The 26,065-nt window shown below is 39.3% G+C and overlaps 1 protein-coding gene across 8 annotated transcripts in view; it reads left to right on the forward strand.

The window, feature by feature from the left end:
- LOC129036766 (V-type proton ATPase subunit S1-like protein) overlaps positions 1–25,617 on the forward strand; it is a 40,382-nt gene extending 14,765 nt beyond the window's left edge. For 4 of the 8 annotated variants that reach the window (XM_063664945.1, XM_054488336.2, XM_054488333.2 and 1 more), the window contains 6 exons: positions 10,330–10,370; positions 10,619–10,677; positions 11,454–11,689; positions 16,980–17,030; positions 19,435–19,675; positions 24,819–25,400. In XM_063664945.1, coding sequence (XP_063521015.1) covers positions 10,361–10,370; positions 10,619–10,677; positions 11,454–11,689; positions 16,980–17,030; positions 19,435–19,675; positions 24,819–25,121 — 900 coding nt within the window. In that variant the 5' untranslated portion in view covers positions 10,330–10,360 and the 3' untranslated portion in view covers positions 25,122–25,400. Of the gene's footprint in view, positions 1–2,546; positions 2,655–10,329; positions 10,371–10,618; positions 10,678–11,453; positions 11,690–16,979; positions 17,031–19,434; positions 19,676–24,818 lie in introns of those variants that run through there. The other 4 variants (XM_063664944.1, XM_054488335.2, XM_054488332.2 and 1 more) reach the window with 3 other exon arrangements.
- Positions 25,618–26,065: the final 448 nt, after the last annotated feature.

A 26,065-nucleotide genomic window follows, 5' to 3' on the forward strand; every position in this document is an offset into this window, starting at 1 on the left:
TGTATCTTGCCTGTCCAATACGGGGGCACTAGCCACAAGTGTCCACTGAACGCTTCAAATTTGGCTTGTTTGAATTGAGATATAAGTAGCATGGTGGCTCATGCCTGTAATTTCAGCACTTTTGGAGGCCGAGGCGGGAGGACTGCTTGAGCCCAGGAGTTTGAGACCGGCCTGGATAACATAACAAGACCCCCATCTCTACAAAATATAGAAATAAATAAATTTTTAAAATTATACACTAGAGTTCAGATTTAGGGCAGAAAAAGAATGTAAAATGTTTCACTAATAATCCTTAAAATTGAGTATGTTTGAAATGATAGTATTTTAGACAGGTTAAATAAAAATACTGTTAAAATTAGTTTCACCTGTTTATTTTTACTTCTTTTTAATGTGACTAGAAAATTTTAAGTTCCATATGTAGCTCTCATTCTATTTCTATTGAACAATACTGTTCTAGATCCTTGCTACTCAAATGGCGGTTCTCAGGCAAGCAGCATCACCATCATCATCATCTGGGAGCTGGTTAGGAATGTGGTATCCTACACCCCACTCCAGACCTACTGGGTGAAAATTTGCGTTTTAACAGAATCTCATGTGATTTGTATGCACTTTACACTTTGAGTAGCTGAGCTTCCCTAAGATTAAGACTGGCTGGTTTAGCAAACTAAAAATATAAGATGCCCAGTTAAACTTAATTTTCAAATAAACAATTATTAAATTTTAAATATAGTATGTCCCAAATATTGCATGGAACATACTTATATTAAAATCATTTGTTGTGTTTCTGACATTCCACTTTAACAGGTTATCCTATAGGTTATCTGTCAACGTTACCTAAAACTAAACTTCTCTTATCCAGACCTGCTTGTTACTTGAAATTCCACAGAATGAGGAAAAGAACAGAAAGAGAAAAGGAGAGGTGAAGAGTAGAAGCTGGGTGAAATGAAAACAGAGAAGAAAAGGGAGTATGAGGAGGCAGTAGGAATTAGATGGGGCATGGAAAGGCCACATTTAAGGCCAGCGACCCTTTTTATTTTACAATTTTTGTTAGCAACTTTCTTCCTTATTCCTGCGTTCTCCCACTTCCTCTAGTCATTCTGCTTTATTCTCCTCTTCTTATTTTCTGTTGGGGTCCCCTGAACTATGTTGGAAGAAAGTGGTGTGTGAGAGGAATAGGAATGTCTGCTCAGCACCAAGACTCCAGCTTTCCTATAGTCCATCATCTCTGAAATTTCACTTACAAATAGCCCTTTTCCGCTACCAGTACTTTGTCTTTAAGCCATCAAGGTTCCTAAGTGCCCCAAATGGTGACACTTGACACTTTAATTTTGGAGGATTTTCTTTATTGTGGCATTTTAATTGTATTTTTAAAAAATGTAAAACAACTCCAGGAATTTTGTCGTTTGTTTTGTTTTTCAGGCTTTTTAGGGGAGTGAGGTGAAAGGAGAGGCCAGCAGGGAAGGAATAACAATAGGCCCTACTCTATTTAGCTAAGCATTGAGTTAAGAAGAGGCTTTCATGGCCTGGCGCGGTCGGTCGTGGCTCACGCCTGTAATCCCAGCACTCTAGGGGGCCGAGGCGGGCAGATCACCTGAAGTCAGTAGTACGTGACCAGCCTGGCCAACATGGCGAAACCCCATCTCTACTAAAAATACAAAAATTAGCTGGGCGTGGTGGTGCATGCCTGTAATCCCGGCTACTCGGGAGGTTGAGGCAAGAGAATCACTTGAACTCGGGAGGTTGAGGTTGCAGTGAGCCGAGATCGCGCCACTGCCCTCCAGCCTGACAGAGCAAGACTGGCTTAAAAAAAAAAAAAAAAAAAAGCCTTTCATCCATGATCCCATTTAATCGTCACAACAATTAAGTGTGTCTGTCCCCACTCCACAGATGAGGAAACAAGGCTCCAGAGGGAAAATAACCTGCCTGGTGTCAGCTTGCTTACTGGTAAGGAGGTGGCCAGGCACTTCAGCTTCTGACTCCAAAGCCAGTGCTCCTCACCATTGCTATCCACACCTCTTGGCAAATGGAGGCTTATGAATTCAACAGGAAACTGTGAACTAGGACATATATGTAACTTTAGGGAAGTTCCCGAGATTTTTATTTATTCACTTGAAAAATACATGTAAAAATATATACTTCATAGATTTTGGGGAGAAATTAATAGCTTCCTGAAGTGTAGTATGAAATATATAATAGTATGACATATATGTAGTATGAAGTATATAAAATAAAGTCTTAAGAGTTATATGACAGTATCAAAACAATGCAAATTTCTAAAATGAGCTTAAGTGGCAAATATATTTTCTTTAAAAATTGGCTCCTTAATAATCTTTCCATGAGATGAATAATTAAAAACCTAAATATTTGTTTCACTCTATACTCTCAGCATTATCAGACCCCTCCCTTCCTCCCCTCACCATGGGATACATTCTGAGAAAGCTGCCCTGTTATTGGTTAAATATGCTGTCAGTCACATGGCATGAAAAGTACTGCCTCTGCTCTGTTTGCATTTATGAATTAACAGATGTGCTTGCTTTGAAGAAACTGATTCTTTTCTTGATGGGAAAAAAAATCTTGTTTAGTTTTTCACTGATTTTTTTATGTATAGGATTTTCACTAACCTTGGACCATATATTTGCCAGGAAGAATGTAAGGTGAGTAACTGCACATCTTTTAAAGCAATGTATTTGTGAACTTAAATGCAAGTATGAAATTACGTGGCTCTGTAATTTCTTTATGTTGTTTCATATCTACATTTGCTTGTGATTCAAAATGGGTAGGCTAGATCATACAGGTAGCTACAAAAATTATTGACCAGAGTTTATGCTTGAGGTAAAAATATAAGCTTTTTTATAAGAGACAAGGGTTATTTGTTCAAAATATCCAAGAAACTTTTGTAGTATGTATCAAAGTATTTATCTGTGAGAAAATGACTCCTCAAATCAGTTTTCGGATTTCTTTTATACTTACAAGTAAATGTTAATTCCACAGTATCCCCTGCCATTATTATGTGAGAAAAGAGTAAGAAAAAAATTGAAAACCTCAGAAATATATATCCTGTCCTTCAAAGAAAAGGTGTTAAATTGTTTTAACTGTTAAGAGATGGCAATTAAATTCCTGTTTCTATTTCTGTTGTCCCTTTGGCTTCTTTTTACATCATATAAGGAACACTTAGAGCTTTTTCTATAAAAAAGAATATTCAAAATCTGAATAGCAATTAAGGTATGTCATGTCTCCCACTGACTCATTGTGTGCCATCTCAACAAATGCTTCAGGGAATTTAGTGTGAATACAGTGGACAGCAGCAAGCAGGAGAATCTGGCAAAACTTGGGTTAAAGACTCCTTAGTCCACAACTGATAAAACCTATACATATAGACATTAACAATTTTTTTCTTCCATTGTTTCTGAGTCAATTGGTGCTTTCCTGCAGGTTCACTTTTGAATAGTAAGTGACTTATATTCTTTAGGTGGTTAAAGCCTAGTTCTGTTTCCCCACCTGGGTTACACAGAAATGCCTGATTTGTGTATTACACTAGTAAAATGTACACCAAGAATTAGCAAATTCCCGGTTCTGTTTTTAAGACAAAGTTAATGGGCTTAATTTTAGCTTCAGAAGCTTTAGATCTTAGAAATCACATAAGTCGATGATCATTTGAATCTAATATTATGGCTCATTAATTCATTATTAATCATTCATAATTCATTAATTAATTTTGTGAAACATTAATTCATTATGTTTCACAAAACAACAGTTGTTGTTTTGTGTGTTTTTTCAAATAATGGATCTGAAATTTAAAATATCTTTCAACTCCCTGGGGCTATTCAATATTCTGTCTGTAGGAAGGAGGATTGTATTTTAAGCTCGATACACGGTTTCTAAACATAGAGTGAGTAGGGGTCATTATTCTCACTTTGCACATTTCTTCCTCAAGTTGGGTATATTCTTGATCCAAAAAGAAATCCTGTGTGACCTCCCATTTTCCACTTTGATTTCAGAGTATTTTCATCAATTTCTTAGTTCATTTGTGCATGCAACACATTTTAAAAATAGTTGGTGCTTTTAAGTAGCAAGGCCCCACGCTAAGTGCTGGGTCTGCAATGGTGAGCACAACAGGGATAGTCCCTGCCCTCATGGACTAAGTCTAATAGGGAAGCCCTTGTTAATCAAATGATATATATTATTCCAAATAAACTTTGAAATGTGTTGTGAAAGAAAAGTATAGGAAGCAATGAGCACATACAATAGGGGGATTGGAACTCGCACAAGTTAGGGATTGTGTTCCTGAGGAAGTGACACTTACGCCATCATCTGGAGGAGATGTAGAAAATAACTAGGAGGATGGAGAACATTCCAGGTGGAGGGAACAGCAGGGGCTAAGGGAAAAATGGACCGTGAAGTGTTCAAGGAATTGAATAATGCTAGAGTAGCTGGAGCAGAGGGAGAAGGGAAGAGGTTAAATAAGGCAAGCATAGCTGGCAGACCGAAGTCTGCCTGGGTAATGTCTGGATATTTGTGCCTCTTTCATATATTGTGTTCAGTTACATTTTAACCTGTACTACAAAGTCTGGAGTTTAGGTAGGTTAGATGATTTGGCTAAAGCATATCTTTATTATACTTTCATTATTACTTGGATGGGAACCTCACTTTTGTTGCTCAGGAAATTAAACTTGTACTCACAAGAGACTTAATATAAACCGTAATGCTAATCTATAAATTTCTAAAGGAAGATATCTTTTTAAAAAATTAAAATAGAAAAATTTATCAAAGTAATACTTGTACATGGTTTCAAAAAATCAAAAGGTGACAAGACACACATTAAAGGAAAAATTGTCTTCTAGTTACTTCTATAGGCAAACATTTTCAAATTTTTAGTTGTTTCTTCTGTTGGCCACTGCTTGTATTAGTCACCTTTTTTCTAGAAACAAAACAACCCCTACATTGCAGAAGTTTGCAGCCTCAAACATTTCTTTCTTGCTCCTGTTACTTCTGACAGCTACAGATGGGCTGCTGTGACCCTGCTCTATCTCTGTTTCCACTTCTCATTCCAAGTCCCAGACTGAAAGAGCAGCCCCTATTTGGGCATGCCATTCTTATGACAGAGGGAATGGGGCAAGAGATGGCAGGCACATGCAGACACTCGCAACTTCTGCAGAACTGCCACACTGTTGCTTCTGCTCATATTCCATTGGTCTAATTAAGATGTATAGCTGAAACTGGAGAGTTCTGTGACCCCCCTTGCAGGACATGCAACAGGGGTGTGGTGCATCTGTTTGGCCGCTGCCACATGCGCTCAAACCTTTTACAAGAAGGGGAGCATGCAGATGGGCAGGTGCAGGAACCAGCACAAGTGCTTTTGGGTTCTGGCCTCATGGTAGCATCTAGGGTTGGGTGCCTGTGACTCTCAAAACCCCAGTGGGTGTGCTACAGTGCTCCTTTAGCTCTGCCATCTTCAGACGGCTTAAGCGTTACCCAGCTTAGTGCCCTCTGGGACTTCAGGTTTTTGTTTGGCACCCAGGAAGAATCAGGTCACACAGGGCTGGAAGGATGGTGAATGTGGGGGTTATATTGAGTGATGGAGGTGGCTCTCAGCAGGATGGATGGGGAGCTGGAAGGGTGATGGATTGGGGGATGATCTTCCCCTGGAGTTTGGCTGTCCAGCAGCTGCTCTCCTCTCTAACTGTCCCCAGCCAAACTCCTCTAGATATTCAGATGCTGCTTCTCGTCTCTCCTTCTCTGTCATGCTGTTCTGCTGCTCTTCTGTTCACCTGTTCATCTGCTCATCTGCTTGTGGAGCCTGGGGTTTGGGGTTTATATGGGTACTGGATAGGGGGCCCTGGTGGGCCAAAAGGCAACATTTGGGTGCAGAAACAGGAATGCCTGTTCCCATTTAGGGCCATGGGTTTCCAGGCTTAAGGGTGGGGCCTTTGCCAGGAACTGCCCCCTTCTATCCAGTATTTCCTCATCTCTTGTCCATATGATAGCCAAGCCTGATGATGGGGCAGGAAGTATTTTCCACCCACAGGGAGGAACTGCAAGTCATATGGCCTAGGGGGATGCAAAATCCTCTCCCAGAGAAGGAAACGAAGACTGGGTAACAATCATACAATTCACCATACTGCCATAATATCAGAATAATATGCATAGATGATTTCTCCATTTATACATGTTAGATTTTATAACAAGTTCCTTTATTATTGACAAAGTTCCTGTCTCCAATGTCCTCATCTTTCTTTCCGCCACCCCCCCATCCCTCCAGTATAGTTACATTACTACTTTCAGTTCATCAGTGCTTGTATCAATATGACTATGTATATTGTTCACAGACAAGCTAGTTAGTAGAGTGTAATTTTGTTTCTTTCTCTTTTTTGGGCAACGTTTCTTTTTCCCTTGAGTTAAAAATGGCCTTTTTGTAGTTGCAGTTTCAAAACATGCATAGTCTTAATTCTTTTCACATATTCTTTCCTCTAATATGCAGTGGTCTCTCAAATTCCCCTTTCACTTAGAGATCTCTCTGTAGGTCTTCCTTTTATTGTCCTCTTGCTCCAATCTGGATTGATTCTATGTCTGATGTACAATGGTTAGTCTTAGGTTTTGCTTCACCACTCTTCTAGTGAGATCTGCTGTTTATGAGAGCCTGTGCTTTCTCTTTGTTGGCTTTTGTCCTTACGTTGTGGGAGCATGTCCTCCGTTAGCTTCTGTGAAGGGGTGAGAGAGGTGCATTGGCTGAATCCTTGCATGATTCTTGTTTTTTTACTTCTGCAAGCTTAATAGGACATTTTCTTTAACCTTAGCTCCAAAATGATAAAAGTACCTTAGCTCACAAAAATCAACTCAAAATGGATCACAGACCTAAGTGTAAAAGTTAAAATTTAAAAACTTCTAGGAGAAACACAAGAGAAAATCTTGGTGACCTTGTTGGGCAAATATTTCTTTTAGACACAAAAACATAGGCCATAACAGAGAAAAAGAATATATTGGACTTTATGAAAATTAGACCTATTGCTCTTTGAAAAACCACCATTAAGAAAATGAAAAAGGAAGACAGAATGCCATAAAATATTTCCAGTGTGTATATCTGACACAGGACTTGCATCCAGAACATATAAAGAGCACTTATGGAGGTCAATGAATTTAATTTTTAAAATGAGCTAAAGATTTAAGCACACTTCACAAAAGAAACTATATGAATGCTCTATAGGCATAAGAAAAGATGCTCAGCATCATTAATCACCGGGGAAATGGATATTAAAATTAAACTGAGCTAGCAACCCACACTCATTGGAATGGTTAAAATTAAATAGATTGATGATACCAAATGTTAGCAAGAATGTTGAACAACAGGGAAGCCAAAATTGATTGGCAGCTTTTCTAAAAACGTTGCTTCTATTATGTGACTTGGTCATTCTATTCCTGTTTATTTATTCAAGAGAAACAAAAACATATTCACACAAACTCCTATACATTAATGTTCTTAAATCTTTATTTATAGTAGCTCCAAACCAGAATCACCCCAAATATTCATGAATGTGTGCACAGACAGACCAAGTATGGCATATCCATACAATGAAATATTTCTTAACACTAAAAGAGAATGAACTACTGACATATGCAACAACATGTATGAATTTCAAAGTCATTACGATAAGACGGAAAGAAGCCAAATGCTAAGGAATATGTATGATTCCATTTATATGCAATTGTAGAAAATGCTAACTAGGCTGGGTGCGGTGGCTCACACCTGTAATCCCAGCATTTTGGGAGGCCGAAGCGGGCGGATCAACTGAGGTCAAGAGTTCGAGACCAGCCTGATCAACATGGAGAAACCGTGTCTCTACTGAAAATACAAAATTAGCCAGGTGTGGTGGTGCATGCCTTTAATCCCAGCTACTTGGGAGGCTGAGGCAGGAGAATTGCTTGAACTCAGGAGGTGGAGGTTGTGGTGAGCTGAGATCACACCATTGCACTCCAGTCTGGGCAACAAGAGCAAAACTCCATCTCAAAAAAGAAGAAAGAAAAAAGAAAATGCTAACTAATCTAAAGTGACAGAAGCAAGTCTGTAGTTGCCTGGGGTTGAGGGTGGAGGGAACAACTCTTAGCTGCAGAAATGCAAGTGGAAACTTTTTTGGGTGTTGTAAGTATTCTGTATTGTTATTGTGGCAGTGGTGTCATGGGTATGTGCCTGTGCCAAAACTCATATAATTGTATAATTTGCATGAATGCAATTTACTGTACATAAATTATATACCTCAATAAAGTTGATGAAAATAAATGAATTGCATGCATGCGTAAATTTATTAATAGCAACTAGTAGACATCATGGTCACCAATTTGTCATCTTCAGAAATTCTCATTAGATAATAGGGATCATATTACAGAGAGAATGGTGCATTTAATTTGTAATTGGTTCCATATAATTAATTCTAAAGCACTTTACTATGATATAGATTTAGTAACTCTTCAGCTACAATTATGTTTTGTATACATATCACGTAATATGTATCTTTCTCTAATTATAAAAATGTTGAATTTATATGATAGTGACATATAGAGACCTTATATCACAGGAATTGTTAAGTATAGAGTTTGATTTGCATTCTCATATACTGTAGGTAAAACTTATGGAAAACCTAAAATATGCAATAAACAAACTGTTAAATCTTTAGGACATTTATGACAAAACTGGAGATTTAAACACTAATTTTATGTTAAATAGTTATCACTATTTTCTAGATGTAATTGTGCTGTTATTTTTAAAAGTTCTTATCTTTTAGAGCTATATGCTGAAATGATATATATGCTGAAATGATATAATTTTTGATATTTTATTCAAACTAATATCACACGGGGGAAGAGGGTGAGTGAGCTTGTAGGTGAAACAAGATTGGTTATAACCTGATAATTACTAAAGTTGAATGATGGGTCCAGGTACATGGGGGCTTATTATATTTTTCTATTTATATTTGTGTATGTCTGAAATATCCTGTAATAAAAAATGTGTATATCTTCTAACTTAGAAATTTCACTTCAAGGAATTTATCTTAAGGAACTTCTCATGAGTGTGAACAAACAATCCACAGTAATGTTCAATGTGGTATTGTTATAATGCTAATAAAATTGAAAACAAATTAAATACTTAAGAGTAGAAATTTGGTTAAATACATTATGATACATTTTTATGATATAATACCACATGACATTAAAAATGTGTCAAAAGTATATAATTACATGGAAAATATTTGTGATATAGTTTTAATAAAAAATTGTAAACTCTAAAACAGTATGTCCACAAAAATCCATTTTTAAACTGTAAAAAGTAAATTATATACATATGTGGGGTGTGTGTGTGTGTTTGTGTTTGTATGCATATAGAGAACATATATACACACACAAACACAAGGATATATATCATAATTTATATGCTGATAAGTTTCCAATATAACTTTTTGGTAATTGAGTCAGTCATTTTTTTGAAAGGCTGGATGTTTTGGCTTTGATATATTAACAATGCAATGTAGTATAAAATTTCACTGTAAAATGTCCTATATGCTTTATTACTTTGTTATTTTATATTTGTTATTGGTTAAACCTTAGCATGTAGCACACTGCTTGGCACATAGTAGGCCCCCCCATAATATTATTCAATGAATAAGAATCAGGTTTGATTTAAAATAATTTTTCTGGCCTGGCATGATGGCTCACACCTGTAATTGCAGCACTTGGGGAGGCTGAGGTGGGTGGATCATCTGAGGTCAGGACTTCAAGAGCAGCCTGACCAACATGGTGAAACCCCATCTCTACAAAAAATACAAGAATTAATAGGGTGTGGTGGTGCATGCCTGTAATCCCGGCTACTCAGGAAGTTGAGGCGGGAAAATCACTTGAACCCAGGAGGCAGAGGTTGCAGGGAGCCGAGATCACACCACTGGACTCCAGCTTGGGTGACAGAGTGAGACTCCGTCTAAAATAAATAAAATAAAATAAAATAAAATAAAATAAAATAAATAAAATAAAATAAAATAAAATAAAATAAAATAAAATAAAAAATAAAATAAAAATTTTCTTTCTAAAATTTTCTTTATTTTTCATATTTTTTTTGAAGAACATATGTTACTTTCTCTGTTAAATGCAGAGACAACAGAGGAGAGACATATTACTTTTTAAATGGGAAATTCACTATTAAGAAATGAACAGTTTTGGCAAGCTGTTTCTGCTCCTCTATTCTGAGATGTAATAAAGTGAAATATACTTCTTAAAATTTCATGTAACATCTGAATTATAGATATTTATTCAGCATCTTTTAATTTTTTTGTTTTTTTCTAATTTCAGTTCTCCAACATCTTCAAATAAAGAAGTGGTTATGAAGAATGGTAAGACTCCAGTTTCCCACATGATTCCTTGTGGGGTGGAGAAGGGCTTTTTCTGTGATAGAATTCCCTGACCAATGGTGTCTGTACCAGGAGTCACTCATGTGAAATCTTTTATACTAGTGCATTCTAAATTATGAGCCAAAAGGGGCTCAAGCTTGATATATGTGACAAGTGCTTAGCATTGCCACTCAATTACATTAATAAATGACATTTAGCATTTGGTAACCACATCATTATTTATTTGACAGATCGGAATAATGGAGATATGAAACCAGTCCAGAATTTCACAACAATACCAATCACACAGGTATGGCTATGTCAGGAAACCAGATTGTAATCTAGCTCTAAAAAACTTAAAAACACACTTCAATCATGTCTGTGCTCTGTGAAAATATAAATTATAATTGTATTAATAAGTAACATATTTTTGCTTCAAATTTGGGTGGGGAAACGTATTATGGAATGTCTTCTTTTTAAAAGTCAACTTTTATTTTGGATACAGAGGGTCCATGTGCAGATTTGTTACGTGGGAATAGTGCATGATGCTGGGGTTTGCGGTATGAATCCCCATCATCCTGATAGTATAGTATCCGATAGGTGGTTTTTTAACCCACTCCACTCCCTCCATCCTCCAGTCATCCACAGTTTTGATGGTTTGCATATTTATGTCCATGTGTACTCAATGCTTAGCTCCCACTTATAAGTGAGAACATGTGGTATTTGGTTTTCTGTTTATTATGGAATCTTATAGTTGAGAAAAACCTAAAATACTTAATTTTACTTGCTCTCTTATATTTTCATTACAATATTCAGCTTCACTTTTATTGCTATAATAATAATCTTTAGTTACTGATAAGCTTAAGTTGCTGCTCTCTATTAACTAATTTTTCTTTTATCTGTATTTACACTAGAGTAATTGGTGTACATTTCTTTCTTTGTATTCTACATTTTATGGGTTTTAATAAATGTATAATGGCATGTATTTACCATTACGGAATGTGAATTAGCTCTTTCATTTCTAGGAAGCCTTTTGTACCATAGACACAAATTCATCTCTTACGTTCTTTTTATTTGGTTAATTAGGCTCTCAACTACAATCTGAGCAAAGAAGGGCATTTAGAAAAAGAACCTTGGAATGCATTCAACCATCATGGCCCAGTTAATGTCTCCATCGATGGAATTCCTTGCATTCTCTTCTGGGCCAAAAGAATAATGATTAAATTTAAGAATCAAACCTGGCTGGACCTTACATATGAGGCATTTGGTCAGAAGGTAACAGTGGACCCTGACAACTCAAATTGCAGTGAAGAAAGTGCTAGGTAAGTTGATCTCTCAGTTTGAAGAAGCCCCTAGGGCTATTGCATTCTGTTAAATCTGCATTCAAATTTTTTGTCATTTCAGAAAAAAACAGTAGGCTTCTTTGTATGGGACCCTGACACCATCTTTGAGGAAGTATTTACTGTCTAAAATAAAGGAACAAGTCAGAAGTTAACTTCAAAAATTGTTGGCTGGGCGCGGTGGCTCACGCCTGTAATCCCAGCACTTTGGGAGGCTGAGGTGGGTGGATCACCTGAGGTCAGGAGTTGGAGACCAGCCTGGCCAACATGGTGAAACCTCATCTCTACTAAAAATACAAAAATTAGCCAGGCGTGGTGGTGGGTGCTTGTAATCCCAGCTACTCAGGAGGCTGAGGCAGGAGAGTTGCTTGAACCTGGGAGGTGGAGGTTGCAGTGAGCTGAGATCGCGCCATTGCACTCCAGCCCGGGTGACAGAGCGAGACTCCATCTCAAAAAAAAAAAAAATTGTTATATTTTCCCGGCAGTTTTCTTCTGAACCTTTTTACTAATTGTCAGAATAACTTGTAGAAAATGAGACTTTGGAAAGCGAGGGTTCTCAAACTCATTTTGAAAATAGCAAAGGATTCCAGGCTTGGTCTCAACTCCAAATGTTAGGTGTCAAACTACTTTTATTCTATCAGGGAAGAGATCACATATCCCAGCAGGGTCATACACATTCTAGTGGGTGACACACTAGCCAGGACAAATGCTTGACTCTGCGGAGGTGGGGGCAGGGGGCTGTCAGTGTGCTGAAATAGTGGAATATTGCCTGTTCGCAAATGTGCAAGGGTACTTTTTAATGGCTAAATTCCAGATAATTCCTCAGGACATTTCAAAATGATTGGAATAATTAGTTTCGATTTGAGATAATTTGAGATAAGCAGATTAAACAAATAACATGTTTGAAGGGCAAATCAATTTCCAATGCCTTTCTCTGCTTTTCAGTCATCCAAGCAAAAATTTTTGCTTTTATTTATTTTGGTCCAGGGAGAGGAAATCTGGCATGTCCTGCTTGCTTTCTATAAACCTTCTTTCAACATTTGTTGGTAAAATAGATCCTTTTGGAAGATTCTCTGCATTTGTTCTGGTTTGGTTTAGATGAGTAGGATGCTTTATATAAAGCATAACTGTGTGTGTGTGTGTGTGTGTGTGTGTGTGTGTTCTTTTTCTACTTTATGTACTTTTAGCTGGAAAGATCCTTTTATTCCTGAACTTTACTTCTCACTTAAAAATTCTTGACAATGGGTAAAAATGGATTCTATTAATATAAAATTAAAAGTCATATTACAAATCTTAGTATCTTGCTGTTCAGAATGACAATCTTTTATTAGGGATTTAGGGAAATATAAGTGGAAGCATTTAGAGTCCTCTCAGATTTGTTTATCCTGTTATAGCTTAACTATCCAAGGCTATCAAAGAGACTATGGGAGGCTGAGAGCTCAGAACCTTTTCCTGGGGTGCTAATTAATTCCCCACAGGGCTCTTTATTTGTGGTCAGTTGCAAGGAGAGAGGCCACCTGCTTGGGGATAATCTTGCCTGTCTATGGCTGACTGGCTCTCCTTGATTCCATTTATCCTGACCCTAGGGCATTTGTGGGAGAAAATCAGGGTCCTACAGTTGTTTGTTTGTTTATTTATTTATTTTATTTTATTTTATTTTAATTTTATTTTATTTTTGACAGAGTTTTGCTCTTGTTGCCCAAGCTGGAGTGCAATGGCATGATCTCAGCTCACTGCAACCTCTGCCTCCCAGGTTCAAGCGATTCTCCTGCCTCAGCCTCCTGAGTAGCTGGGATTACAGGCACGTGCCACCACGCCTGACTAGATTTTTGTATTTTTAGTGGAGATGGGGTTTCATCATATTGGCCAGGCTGGTCTCGAACTCCTGACCTCAGGTGATCTGCCCACCTCGTTCTCCCAAAGTGCTGGGATTACAGGCTTGAGCCGCCGCGCCCGGGCACATACAGCTTTTTTTTTTTGCTGGGTTTTAGAGATCTTGTGATTACTGGGAACCTAGAGACGGAAAGAATGAAAACTTGGCTTCTAGGCCCAGTTCTACCAGTGAGCTTTGTGATTTTACAGGCAGGACCTGTAGGATCATCATCTGTCAAATGGAGATGATGGCATCTATTCGTTATAGTTATGAGGCCTTGAGCATTTACTGTGGGCCAGGCATGGTGCAAGGTCTTCATAGGCCCATGTCTGTTATTCCTCACAGTAACTCTCAGAGTCACAGGCAGTTATCACAGAGGTTAGAAAACTTGCTAAAGTCATGGAGCGTGTACGTTCATAGAGCTGGGGTTTAAAACATCTTTAAAAATGACCATTTATCTTCTTCCTCTTGGCCCTATCTGACAAGGTTGTGAAAAACACATGAGGAAATATATGCATAAGCACTTTGAGATCTTGTCAAGTGCTGTTCAAAGTGTTAATAGTAGTAGCATTGTTTTCCTTCCTGACATCCCCATGATAACTGGAGTGAAATAATGTCTAATTTCTTCAGTAAGCTTCAGGTCTCACAGGACGCAAATGAAAGATTGGGCAGAACCTGACTGTCTTTTTGGTCACTGCTTAGAATTCTATTCAGGTGTGAGCCCTCAGTGTGCAGCGTCCACCTGCTGGAGTCCTGCACACAGAGTTTGCAGGCATCCTGGACAGCCTGCCCAAAGAGGAGCAACAGGAGGCTTCCAGGAAGGGAGGTGTCAGCTGAGACCTAGTGGCTGATTCCTGTGAATTGCATGGATGAGCCAGATGCCCTTGTGGTGCTGGCAAGGAAATCTTAAGATCTTAAGAAGCAGAATGGGAGTTGCTGAAATAACAAACCAAAACAAAGACATAACCATGTAAGGTCAAAAGCACAGATTAAAAAAAGATGACCACGTTTTAGCTCTTGGAAACAAAATGTTCAGAGAGAGGCAAATTGTTGGCAGACGGATTTGCTACGGAAGTCTTTTTAAATAGTGAAAGCCCTGCAAATAGAGCATAATCCCAGCATCTGTGTGTATTTGGAATTTAGGCAATTATAGCCTCAAGAATTCAGAATCCGTTTTACATGTGTGAGAGTAGAACACTTGAAAGAGTAAAAAGAGCTCCTTTTTGAGCAGCTCTTGTTCCAAGTTGTATTTCTCCTTTGTGTTCCCAATTGATGGCACAGTGCCTGATACTTAAAGATCCTCATGGCTTAGCATGGTGGCTCACACCTGTAATCCTAGCACTTTGGGAGGCCAAGATGGGCAGATCACCAGAGGTCAGGAGTTAGGGACCAGCCTGGCCAACATGATGAAACCCTGTCTTTACTAAAAATACAAAAATTAGCCAGGTGTGGTGGTGCATGCCTGTAGTCCCAGCTACACAGGAGGCTGAGGTGGGAGGATTGCTTGAGCCTGGGAAGTGGAAGTTGCAGTGAGTGGAGATTATGCCACTGGCCTTGAGCCTGTGCGACAGAACAAGACCCTGTCTCAAAAAAAAAAAAAAAAAAAAAAAAAAAAAGGCAACAAACATTTTCATCATGCCCCAAAGTTTCTGTGTGTTTCTTTGTAGTGCGTCTTTCCAACCACTGTCACATCTCCAGATAACCACCGATCTGCTATCATTATCAATTAGTTTGCATGTTCTAGAATTTTATATAATCACATGTGTGTAATCTTTTTTATTGTAGCCACTGTCACTTAGCTTAATCATTTTGATAATCTTCCATGTTATTGCATGTGTTAATGGTATTTCCCTTTTCATTGCTGAGTAGTAGTCCATATTATAGATGTACCACAACTTATTTATCCATTCACCTGTTGATAGAAATTTGTTTTTTCCCTCACTTTTTGCATAACTTTCCAAGTAAAGTCACTATGAACATTCATGTACAAGTCTTTGTGGCAGCAGGTATCTTCATTTCTCTTAACTGTCATTCCAACTAGGAGTAGAATGCCTGGATCATATGGTATGTGTATGTTTACCTTTTTAGAAAACAGCCAAACTGTTTTTGAAAGTGGCTGCATCATTTTTCCTTTTCTCCAGCATCATATGAGAGTTCCAGTTGCTTCACGTTCTCACTAACACTTTGTATGGTCAGAGTGAGACTAGAGAAAGCATTTTTATATTTCTGCATGTTTAGGAATTTCTGAACAAATTTTTACTGGGAACTGGGTTAAAAGATAAGTGTTACAGTTAGTGAGAGATTTACCTCTTGAGAGGAATGTGTTCATGTATCAAGGGGTAATGAAACTCAAGGCCATAGAGACGTTCCAGGGGTTAGAAACTCAGAGAGGCTTATCTTATCCTCCCCTTGGAGATATTTATTTACATACCATGGGTATGAGACCTGCAGCCATTTGTCTCCTTATGGTGAGCAATTTGCTTCCATCCAAAGGCTAATTAAACTCTTTCATCCAAAGACTAATCATGCCTCTTCTCTTCCTAAGGAGAATTTATTGACACTAGAGGAGCAAATGTTTCTCTCCCTCTCTTGGGAGGTGAGAAGGAAACCACGGTCTCTCTCCTATATAAGCTCCCAGATTCATAATTTTGGTGTTGCTCATCTGTATTACAAATCCCAATATGTGTAGGATGACATCTGGCTCTTCTCATGCTGCCTGGGTTGGGGAGAATTGGATTAGAAGGGGGAACCAATATGGTTGTTCCCATGAGTAAGTCAATTCATCTGTCTTTGCTCTGGGAAATCTTATGTTTACTCTTAGGAAAATAGGAATAAATGTAGGTATTAAAAGCTTAAGAGTCAGTTTAAAAAATGTTTTAGCCATTCTGATTCCTTTACTGTGTTATCTTTATTGTGGTTTTATTTTACATTTTCCGAATGTCTAATGGTCCTGAGCATCTTTTCATGTACTTATTGACCATTTGTATATCTTTCTTTAAAACATGCTCGAGTCTTCTGACAATTTTTATGATTTTTACATTGGGCCATCTTTTGTTGAGTTGTTAGTGTTATTTATTGTATTCTGGATAGAATTCTTTATGTATACGTGTTGTGAGTATTTTTTCCTATTGCGTGGCTTGCCTTTCTTGTTTTCTTAAACAGTGTCTTTTGAAGAATAAAAGTTCTGGATTTTAGTAAAATGTAATTTATCAGTTGTTTCTTTTATGGTTCATACCTTTGTACTTTTCTCAGGAAACCATTGCCTACCTCAAGGTTAAAAAAATGTTCTGTACATTTTCCGTGTTAGGTGTTACGTGATCCACCTTGAGATAATTTTTGAGTAGATATGAAGTTAGGGTCATTCCTATTTTCATAGACTGCATTGTTTCCTTTTCTTAGGTTGTCTTTGAAGCTTGGTGATGCTGGAAACCCCAGAAGTCTTGCTATAAGGTAGGTAGGACACCACTTTGGAGTATCGCAGTTTCAGCACTTCAGATTAGCTCTATAGAATTTATTCATTCCACATGTGCGAAGCAAGGGCTTGCTATATGCCCAAGCACTGTGACACATCGCATGCCACATCAACCTAATTACACTGAAAAGTTGGTGCTGTGATATGATGGAATCCTATACTAATGCTTTCTTTCTAAAAGTTTCTACCAAAATACCCATAGTTCTTCCCTCTCCCCTACCCCCATGCCGCCTGCATTAGGGACTTAGAAAACTCCCAATCTTGAGAATGTAATATCCTTTTCCTCTGAGAAAAGAAGACAATAGAAATAAAGCTCTAAGGGCTGGGGCTCCGGTTTGGAATTATTTTCTATAGCTTCTTATAATGAATCACACTTACCATTTAACTACAGTGAAAAAGCCTCATTACGTGTATTCCCCAGCAGACAATCAACAGAGGCCTACAGTTTTTTGGTGTTTAGGTATGAAAGGATGCATCTGTCAACAGAGACTTTAGCCAAGCAGTTAGGAACTGCTCCTGAGGTGGGGGGAGCAATTTGAAGGCTTTCTTTTTTTTCTTATAAAAATACAGTGCTTCCCTTCCTATAAGACAAACTTGTGAGTGGAGATAAGTAGTTGTGTCTTTAACATTATTTGGAAAACCAGCAGGATTGTGCTAGGGCGGTCTTTCTTAAGCTTTGCTCTATGGGACACTTCTGCTCTGTAAAAATATTTATAAGATTTTACGAAAAGGAGATTCTGTGGTCAAATGTGTCTGGGAACGACTCTAAACCATGTCTTCCTCTTGGCAATTCACAGTGTAAATTTGTATGTTAAAGTCTCTGAGAAAAAATAATCTTAAGGAAGACTATTGCACTTTGTAACTTTGACTAACTCAGTGTTTCCTGTGTTTAATTTTGGAGAGGCTTCTTCCTCAGAACACTTGTCTACATATCATGGGAGACTAGTGTTTCACTGATCATAATTTAGAAAATACATGTCATCATCTTTCAGAGCAACTTTACGAGTAAATAGAATCCCACAAGGTGACCAGACACACATGTCTGTTTGATCTAGAAATGGAGAATATTTTTGATCTGTAATTCCACTTTTTTCCAAAATGAAAAATAGCTTTATTATTATTATTGTTATTATTATTTATTCTGATGATAAAGGTATGTAGCAGAAACTGTCAGTACCCCGCGAATATCTACACGGTCCTTTGCATTTGAGAGCACTGTAGCTACCTGCTGAACTTTCAGCTCCGCACCTCTTTTTGCCTAAAAGCTTTCTCTGGCCCACTGCCCCCAGTCCCTGGCCCAGCAGCCTTCAGCCAATGACTGGAGGACACATACAGACACCTCAGCTCCCTCCCCGTCAGGTGAGGTAACTCAGCAGCATGTGCTGTACTCTGGCTCCCAGGTTCCATCACGGCCATGAAGCCCTGCTTGTCCACATTGGAAACTTGCTTAATAATGTGCCTCTTTTAGCTGCCTTCCCTTCCTCTGTCATTTCTTCTCTCTCCATTTTGCGTATTTTGAATGACTAAACTCCTCTGAATATTTCTTATATTCACACCCTTGTCTTAGGGTCTGCTTGCAAAGAAGCCAAACAGAGACAAGAAAAACTAATGAAAACAGAAAAATCAGAAAATATTGAGCTACAGAAAGAAGAAAATGAAAATCATCAATAATCTAAACACCATTTGCAATCACTACTAATGTTTTAATCTCTATCCTTCCAGACATTTTTTTAAATGCAGTCACATATTTTTTTAAAAATGGAAATAAAATGATAATGAAAAGTAAATTATGACTTTTTTCATGGCTGGAAAACAGTCCATTCCAAGAGTTAAGACTGGATTTGAAGCCCAGCTCTGACACTTACTCTCCAAGTGAGCTTATTCAAGCCCTTTGTGTCTTAGATTCCTCGGCTGTGAAGTTAGAATAAGGACATTATCTATCACATGGTACTGAAGTGAAGATTAAACACAATACACATACATAACACAGAAGTTATTAAGAGAGCTATTACTATTATTTTAAACCACAATTTAGCAAATTCTTCATTGATGTCCATTTAAGTTTTTCTCAAATTTTTTGAATGATAAACACATAATCAAGTGTTGATTCTAGAAAAGGAAAAACAAAACAAAACAAACCCAAACTTTGTGTGTTTTTTCTTTCGTAGGAATTTGCACTGTCCACTTTGGGGGCTGCCCTGTCATTTGCTCTTTTTCCATCCATCCAGGGAAGTCTCTGCAGCAAAAGTGAAGCCTCTCCCCAAGCCCGTTCTGCCGCCTGTCAAAAGAGGGCGCCATTGTACAGTTCATAGACGACGCCTTGCGTCAGTAAACGTGGGAAAAGTTCTTTAGGAGTAATGCTGTTTTTATAACCATTTTCAGATTCATCCTTACCAATTACAACAAGTTGTCCATCCAGAGTTGGTTTAGTTTGCGCCGAGTCGAGATCATTTCCAACAATTCAATCCAAGCAGTCTTTAACCCAACTGGCCTATATGCTCCCTCTGGTTACTCCTACCGCTGCCAACGCGTGGGCAGCCTGCAGCGGGACCAGGCCCTCTTGCTGCCCAGCGACATGGATGATGGGTCGAGCCTGTGGGAGGTCGCTTTTATTGATTTCCAGGTAATAAACTAAAACTTATGCTCAATGCACCTGCGTTTTTGGTACCAAAAGAGCTCAGTGTTTGTTTAAAAACACCTGAAACAAACCTAGATGCTTAAGGAAAAGAGAAGTAGGTGCCTTTAAAAGAATATTGGTGGTTTTTTTCCTTTGTCTTTTAAGGTATAAAGTGGAATAGAATAGAGAATTTTATCTCCCTGTACCCCCCACCTCCTACCCAAGGCTTGCTTTTACATTCAGCTTTATCCAGCACGAAGAATTATCAGTGAGGAATGCCAGCCATCTAAGCCCTAGTGAAGCTGTGGGTGAAGCCAGGGACTGACACTTCCTGTACTGAGAGGCCCTTCTGGGGAGAGGCATTAGCGGACAATTATTTTATTTCCTTCAGGGAGTGGCGCAGTGATCTTATCAGGGAAGATAAGAAGTACATCGGCAGTGTGAGTGACAGCTTTGGCAGTTAGTAGGAAGGGAGTCAGCAGGGAGTCAAAAATATCCCAAAGATCTTCTTGAAAGTATTTGGAGAAAGGAATGGGGTGTAAGAGATTCCTTTTCACCACCAGAATCTTAGGCTGAGAGACATTCTGTCAAGTTCCTCTATCCTGTTTACCTGTGAATGAAGCTTAGCTTGTTCCTACCACTCCCTGAAATAGTAGGCAGGGCTTTGCATGTACCTCTTATGGGCACATCCCAATCTTTTCCAAATATATGTGGGCATTGGCATATATACCTATTCTTCCCTTCCATCCTTCCCAAGCTTAGAGAAGTGTGGTGTGGATGAAAGGCAGTTTGGGGTAGGGAAGGAGCTCCCATTTTGGAGTCAGACAGACCTGGTTTCAAATTACTGCTCAGCCACCAGGGCAAGTTACTTAACCTCTCTCAATTTCTCACCTATCTTTATTAATGTAAAGAATACGTGGCCTAAGATATGTGGAAACACTCAGGAGTGCACCAGGCATGGACTAACAATAATTGCTACCTGTGAGTGTCCCGTATGTGTTGGTGCTGTGGTCGTTACTTTATGTACTTTGTCTTCAGAACTTACCATAATGCTGCAAGGTGGTTTTATGAATGAGGTGACTGAATCTCTGATAATCACATAATTTTTCTAAGGAGTATAACTGGTAAATGGTAGAGGCAGAACTCAAATTCTGGACAGTTTGTTTACAAGGATTCTTTTGTGTGTGTGTGTGTGTGTATAAAATGTTTATAAATATTATTTATATTATGTATGTGTATGTCTATACATGTGTGTATGCGTGTTTGTATATATACATATAGAGAAATGGCAGTGAGGATATAATGACAACAAGGAATATTTTACAAATAATTTCGCCTAATTAGACTGGGGGAATTGATTGATTTATACCTGTACCTTGTTCCAGAAATGACTTAGTTGACTTATGGAAATACTGCTTATGAAAAATTACTTTCAAAAATAGGCAAATCACTTCGCATCCATTAGGATGGCTATTATAAACAACAACAAACAAACAGAAAATAACAAGTGTTGGCAAGGACAGGGAGAAGTTGGAACTCTTGTGCATTGCTGTTGGGAATGTAAAACCGTGTGGATGCTGCAGCAAATAGTATGGAGTTTCCTCAAGAAGTTAAACATACAATTACCAAGGGATCCAGCAACTCTGCTTCTGCCTCCCAAATAATTGAAAACAGAGACTTGAACAGCTTTCACCTGTGTTTATACCTACGTTCTTGGCAGCATTATTCACAATAACCAAAAGGTGTAAGCAACCCAAATGTCTATTAATGGATGAATGGATCAACAAATCTAGTGTATATGTACAATGGAATATTATTCAGCATTAAAAATGAAGAAAATTTGAGGGTTGGGTGTGGTGGCTCATGCCTTTAAACTCAGCACTTAGGGAGGCTGAGGCAGGAGGATCACTCTTGAGCCCAGGAGTTTGAGACCAGCCTAGGCAACATAGTGAGACCCCCATCTCTACAAACAATTTTTAAAAAAGAAATTAGCTGGGGGCATAGTGGTGTCACCTGTAGTCCCAGCTACTTGGGAGGCTGAGGTGGGAGGATTGCTTGAGCCCAGGAGGTCGAGGCTTCAGTGAGCCAAGACTGTACCACTGCACTCCAGCCTGAGTGACAGATGTCTCAAAAAAAATTAAATTTAAAAAGAGGAAGGAAATTTAGATACATGCTACAACATGAATGAATGTTGAAGACATAATGCTAAGTGGAATAAGCCAGCCACAACAGGATAAATATTGCATCATTTCACTTATATGAGGTACTTACAGTTGTCAAACCCCAAGATGGAAAGTAGATTAGTAGTTGCCAGGGACTGAAGGGAGGAGGGAATGGGCAGTTAGTGTTTAATGGGAGTAATGTTTTAGTATTGCAAGATGTGAAAGCATTCTGGAGATGGATGGTGGCAATGGTTGCACAACAATGTGAATGTACTTAATATCCCTGAACTGTATACACTTAAAATGGTTAGATGATAAATTTTATATCATATGTATTTTATAATAAAAAATTAAAAGAAAAAATTTAGCGAAGACTTGGGGGTAGAGAAACACAAAGGAAGAAAATGTCAGTTAGAGCCACCAGTGAGGTTAATATACAAAACCACGAGACCATCTGTCTGCACTGGCTGGAGGCGGCACAGGAATTTGGCTCTGAAGTTCTGGAGCAGCCAGTATGAGAAACACTCAGTTACATGTTCACAGGCTCCCTAAGACTACTGCCAATGTGCTTGGGATAAGCACATTCATCCCTGGTGGTGTGAGATGTACGCATCCTTATCAGCATTCTTATTATAAACCCAGCTTTCAGGAGGACAGGTGGGCCTTGTTGAAACCCCCTTCATGCGAAGAGATGGCAGAACACAAGCTCAGTCCAGGGGAGAGGAGGTGATGGTGATGGTAGCTGAGGTGTGTGTACGAAAGGCTGCTGTCCACATGCACAGCTCTGCTGGCCTGGCTTATGGTGGCAATAGAGTATAGAGTGATGTGGCCGGTGCGGCAAACTCAAGTACCTTGGGTAACTGGCGAGTTGGGCTGGGACCGTGGCAAAGGGTAGCCTTCATCACAATGAGCATTTTACACATTCAACCGCAGCTGATTTTTGCTTTGTAGGAATGCAGGGCTGGTGTTGCTGGATCTTTTCAACAGAAGCTAGAATGGTAGATTCTCGCAGGAAATTTTCAGGATGTTCCGAGTACTGGGTCAAACAAAACTCACCTGTGGGCTAGAAACAGCGTGTCTGTATAACTTCTAGTCTAGGAAATGGGTGGACAATGTATCCTTCGGGCATTCTCCACACTTACTGTTCTCAACCAAGTCTTGTTAAGAATTAAGTGGCAGTTGGCCGGGCGTGGTGGCTCACGCCTGTAATCCCAGCACTTTAGGAGGCTGAGATGGGTGGAACACCTGAGTTCAGGAGTTAGAGACTAGCCTGGCCAACATGGTGAAACCCTGTCTCTACTAAAAATACAAAAATTAGCTGGGCATGGTGGCAAGTGCCTGTCATCCCAGCTACTTGGGAGGCTGAGGCAGGAGAATCGCTTGAACCCTGGAGGTGGAGATTGCAGTGAGCCGAAATCCTGTCATTGCACTCCAGCCTGGGTGACACGAGCAAAACTGCATCTCAAGAAAGAAAAAAAAAAAAGAATTAAGTGTCAGTCAACCTGAGGACGTTCTCCTTGGCTGGAGTTGCAGAATCAAGTGAGGTCCTCTTTTGTCATGGAGGAGCTCGACTCTTCAGGCACCAGTCTGAAGAGAAGGTCACTTTGTCTCTTTACAGGAGGTGCGGGGCAGGGATCCCTGAAGCCAGGACAAGAGTCTCCTTCAGGATCTGCTTTGGGTTCAATCGAGAGCACAGACAGTTGGGCGAGCAAGGCCCCTTGTGTCTACGGAGTGATGAGCGGCCTCAATAATTTTAGCATGGGACAATGCCAAAGTGCTCACTTAAGCCATCACAGTGAATTTTCAGTAAAGCACTCATGGATAGTTCAGTTGTCTGATGTACTCTTCAAAAACTGAGTAGGCGTCTGAATGAGGAAATGCTGTGTAGGGTCATACTTTTAAAGCCAGCTAGACAGGGAGCTGTTTTCCACAAGCGATGGCTCTTGTTTTAAAGTAATTGCTCTGTAGTCCTGTTTCATTTTGACAGTATTAGATATCAGTGCCAGTTCTCAATTTGAACCTCTCTTCCTTTCAAGTAATTATACCATTTCATCTGCACACAATGGAAGCTTTTCTATTTGGTTGGTGCAAAAGTGATTGCGGTTTTTGCCATTAAATGTAATGGGTAGGATGCAAGGAGGGGCTGGTATCCACCTCTTCCAAAAATGGGACAAAGCCTGTATGATAAAACCAATAGAGAGAGAGAGAGGGTAGGGAGGAGGAAGAGACAGAACCCACCAGGAGCTATGGAGTATGAGTCTGACGCCCACTGCCAGGTTTCAATTACACCGTCACAACATTTACTGTTATGTGACTCTGGGCAAGTTACTTAATTTTTCTGTGCCTCAGTTTCCTCATCCATAAAGTAGGAATAAAATAGTAACTTACTCATAGGCTCTTTGCCTACTAAACAAATTAAGGCAGTATATAGTGCACAAAAACCTTCACTACATGTTAGCTTTTATGATTATTACTTATGTTTTACCTCACTAAGGATCATGATATCGCCTTTCAAAGACTCTTCCTCATTCCTGTCAATAGAATCAAAGGCAGAGGAACAGAGACTTAAAATCTTTGTGAAACTTATACTACCCTTATAAAATTTTGAGTGTGCTTTGAATTTTAGAGACACCCCAGCAGTTGTGGTTTTTACATGAACTGGAATATTTCTAAGGATCAGATTAAAAGAGGTTTTATTTCAGAGCCTTGAAATCAAGGTTTTATTTCAGAGTCTTGAATTTCATGAGCCTCCTAGTTATGACATCCATACATTCCAGAATTTCTGGGTCAGTCCTGTTTTAAGATTGAGTTGCATTGTTCCCATAAGCACAATCACATTTGTCAAATTGTGTGGTTACATTATTCAGCAAATATGGTGATAGTATATTAGATTTGGCTACCTAGGGGCCAGAACTGCCAGCCCAACTGGGAAGTAGATCCTAGGAGAGAAGGGATGTATCACTTCAGCTCCTTCCTTTCTCCTGCAGATCCAAGGTTTTGCCATCAAGGGGGGACGATTTACCAAGGCCCAAGACTGCACCTCCTCCTTCTCGCCAGCTCTTCTGATCGGCCTGGCAATGTCCCTGGTCCTGCTGCTGGTGTTGGCCTATGCCCTGCACATGCTCATCTACCTGCGGTATCTGGACCGACAATACGATCTCATCGTCTCTCCTGCCCACTTCTCGCAGCTGAAAGCTCGAGACACAGCTGAAGAGAAGGAGCTGCTGAGGAGCCAGGGAGCTGAATGCTATGAACTGAGAAGCCAACAGATCAGCAAAATCTATGTTTAGCAGCACAGGCTGGCCCCCACCACGTCCACAGTGGGCTCCGAAAGTTGTTTCTGTTCTGTGCTATTTGACTTGTGAATTACAGATTTTCACCAAATGGCTTGATTACAAAAAAAATGAAAAAACAAAAAAAGGAAATAGATGATGAATTATTTTTGAACCATCCACTGGCCTACTTAGGTAGACTTGGGGCAATCAAAAAATGCATCTCAGGGATCCCACAGAGACAAATATGACTGTTAGTTGCCTCCAAGTACCCTGAAAGCAAAGGGGTATTTCAAATAGGGAAAAAGAAAGAGAGAGAGAGAGAGAGAAGAAGAAGAAGAAGGAGGAGGAGGAGGAGGAGCAGGAGGAAGAGGAGGAGGAGGAGGGGAGGGAGGGAGAGGGAGAGAGAGAGAAAGATTGGCAACACAGAGAAGGGAAAACACACTTGGTCCTCCTTGCCTGTGCCAGTTTGGATGTGATAATTATAGAAATAATAAACCAAGATTATCTGGAAGTTCATAATTTAAACTATTTTGTAACATAATTTGCATTTCTAGATATTATGTCCCAATTTTGTTTTAAAAATAGTCTTTTTCTCTTTCATAGAAATGTTGAGGGAGGACTCTAGTCCATGTGGCAGAGCACTTTATTTAAGGACCTTCTTGTCCTTTACTTTGCTGTTCAGAAGCAGTACAGCTCCATCTGTGAAGTAGGGGTAATAGTCGTGGCCATATTTTACCTTTCCATCTGGTGAAGGGGCCAGGGTTGTCTCACTTGTCCGATTTAGACCTCCATGAGCTCTCATAGGTCCACTTGGAATAAACAGTAGAGCTAAGCAATAACAGTGTGCTTGCTATGCAAACACAGCTTTGAGACATATCCCCTGATATTCCTTCCAATGAGATAGTGCCCTTTAAATGCTTCCTTAATAGAAATTCTGGAGCCACCACTGATGTTCTTAC

This window comes from Pongo pygmaeus, chromosome 4 (genome assembly GCF_028885625.2).
Source record: "Pongo pygmaeus isolate AG05252 chromosome 4, NHGRI_mPonPyg2-v2.0_pri, whole genome shotgun sequence".
Classification (NCBI taxonomy): Eukaryota; Metazoa; Chordata; class Mammalia; order Primates; family Hominidae; genus Pongo; species Pongo pygmaeus.